This window comes from Nyctereutes procyonoides, unplaced genomic scaffold (genome assembly GCF_905146905.1).
Source record: "Nyctereutes procyonoides isolate TBG_1078 unplaced genomic scaffold, NYPRO_anot_genome, whole genome shotgun sequence".
Taxonomy (NCBI): Eukaryota; Metazoa; Chordata; class Mammalia; order Carnivora; family Canidae; genus Nyctereutes; species Nyctereutes procyonoides.
In genome coordinates, this window is record NW_026575019.1 from 462,941 (window position 1) to 464,741 (window position 1,801).

The 1,801-nt window shown below is 39.5% G+C and overlaps 1 protein-coding gene across 1 annotated transcript; it reads right to left on the reverse strand.

The window, feature by feature from the left end:
* Positions 1-431: 431 nt before the first annotated feature.
* Positions 432-1,369, reverse strand: LOC129521541 (olfactory receptor 2G3-like). The gene is given in 2 exon segments (XM_055343155.1): positions 432-781; positions 784-1,369. Coding segments are annotated over 2 exon segments (936 nt in total).
* Positions 1,370-1,801: the final 432 nt, after the last annotated feature.

The window sequence follows — 1,801 nt, forward strand, 5'->3', positions numbered from 1 at the left end:
GGGAAGTACATTTTCCAACATAGAGCCTTAATGAAGAGACATTATAAAGTAAATTTAAGGTGTTTGAACACTAAATAACTCATCAAAATGGAAACAACAACAAAAAAAGAATTTGTAACATAGAAAATTGGTAAATATTTAATTACTTACATTTATTGAATCCCTGAGAATAAGTGTCAGAAATAAAATATAGACTTTCTGGTGAGGATTACAATGTATACCCACACACAAATCTCTTCCCCGTTGTTCAAGCTCTGAATTTAAGAAACCATATATGTTTTGTTTAGTTAGACATAAGAGGAAAATCTCCATTGTTAGATTAAGTAAACACAAACTTGAGTGGTGTGAAATTGAGAAATGTGGTAATGTGGTTTGGCTTAATAGAAGCTGGGTTACTACATGTCTTGCAAACACTTCCTTGTACATCATGTTCATAGGGAGCACACTTTTTTTGACAGGAGTGTTTTCACAGCCACTTTCACATCCCTGTTCCTTAAAGTGTAGATAATAGGATTTAAGGTTGGAGTCACCATGGTATAGAAGAGGGAGATAAATTTTCCTTGGTCCTGAGTATAGCTGTTCCTTGGTTGCAGGTACATGTAGATTATGGTGCCACAGAAAATGATCACCACTGTAAGGTGGGAGAAGCAGGTGCTGCAGGCTTTGTGCCTTGCCTCCACTGACTTTATCTTCAGCACAGCTTGACTAATAAAGCCATAGGAGGTAAGAATGAGTGCTGGGGGGATTAGGAGAAACAGGACACTAACCACAAAAAGCACCAATAGTTGACAGTGGTGTCCACACAAGCCAACTTGAGGAGAGCTGGCACTTCACAAATAAAATGATCGAGTCTGTGGTTGCCACATAGAGGCAACTGCAAGGTAATAGTAGCATAGATCAGGGAATTGGCCAAACCACTAAACCAGGAGATGGATGCCAGCTGTTGACATAGCCTTGGGTTCATGATAGCCACATAGTGAAGGGGCTTGCAGATGGCAACATAGCGATCCAAAGCCATTACAGCCAGGAGGATACACTCAGTGGAGCCCAGTGCTAGTGAAATATAGAGTTGTACTACACAACCACCATAAGTGATAGTCTTCCCTGGACCTCTCAGGTTAACTAGCATCTGAGGTGCAAGGCTAGTAGTGAAGCAGAGGTCCAGCAGGGAGAGGTTGCTGAGGAAGAAGTACATAGGGGTGTGGAGGAGGGGATCTAGGTATGAGATAAAGATGATGGTGAGGTTCCCCACAAGAGTCAGGAGGTAGAAAAAAAGGACAAATACAAAGAGTGCAGCTTCCAGGTGAGGGTGGTCTGAGAAGCCTAGAAGGATGAAACCCATCAAGGAGCTCACATTGGCCTTTTCCATTTCTACAGAGGGAACTGCTTCTGCTAAGAGGGAAATGAGAACAGGTACATTTGAAAAAAATTATCCTAGATTCACAATGTACAAATAGAAGGGCTGATAGAAACTAACTTGTGCAACTTATTATTTTTTTTTACCCTCATTAGCTTGCTGATTGAGAACATCAAGTCCAATGACTCGTCAAAATTTTTGAGTGTTTTCAACATTGGGGTTGTTTGACACATATCAAAAAACATGAGCTCACTTCTACTGAAATTAATTGTCTCTCAAAATAAAGAAGCAAGTATCATCTCCATGGTTTTAACTATCAACAAAATTATGCATACAAGATACAATATTCAGGTCTTAACATAGGGAGAAATTTCTCTTCATCTTTTCCCTTTATATACATTCTTACACATTCATCTGTGTACACTATATCAACAGAAAAAAGTG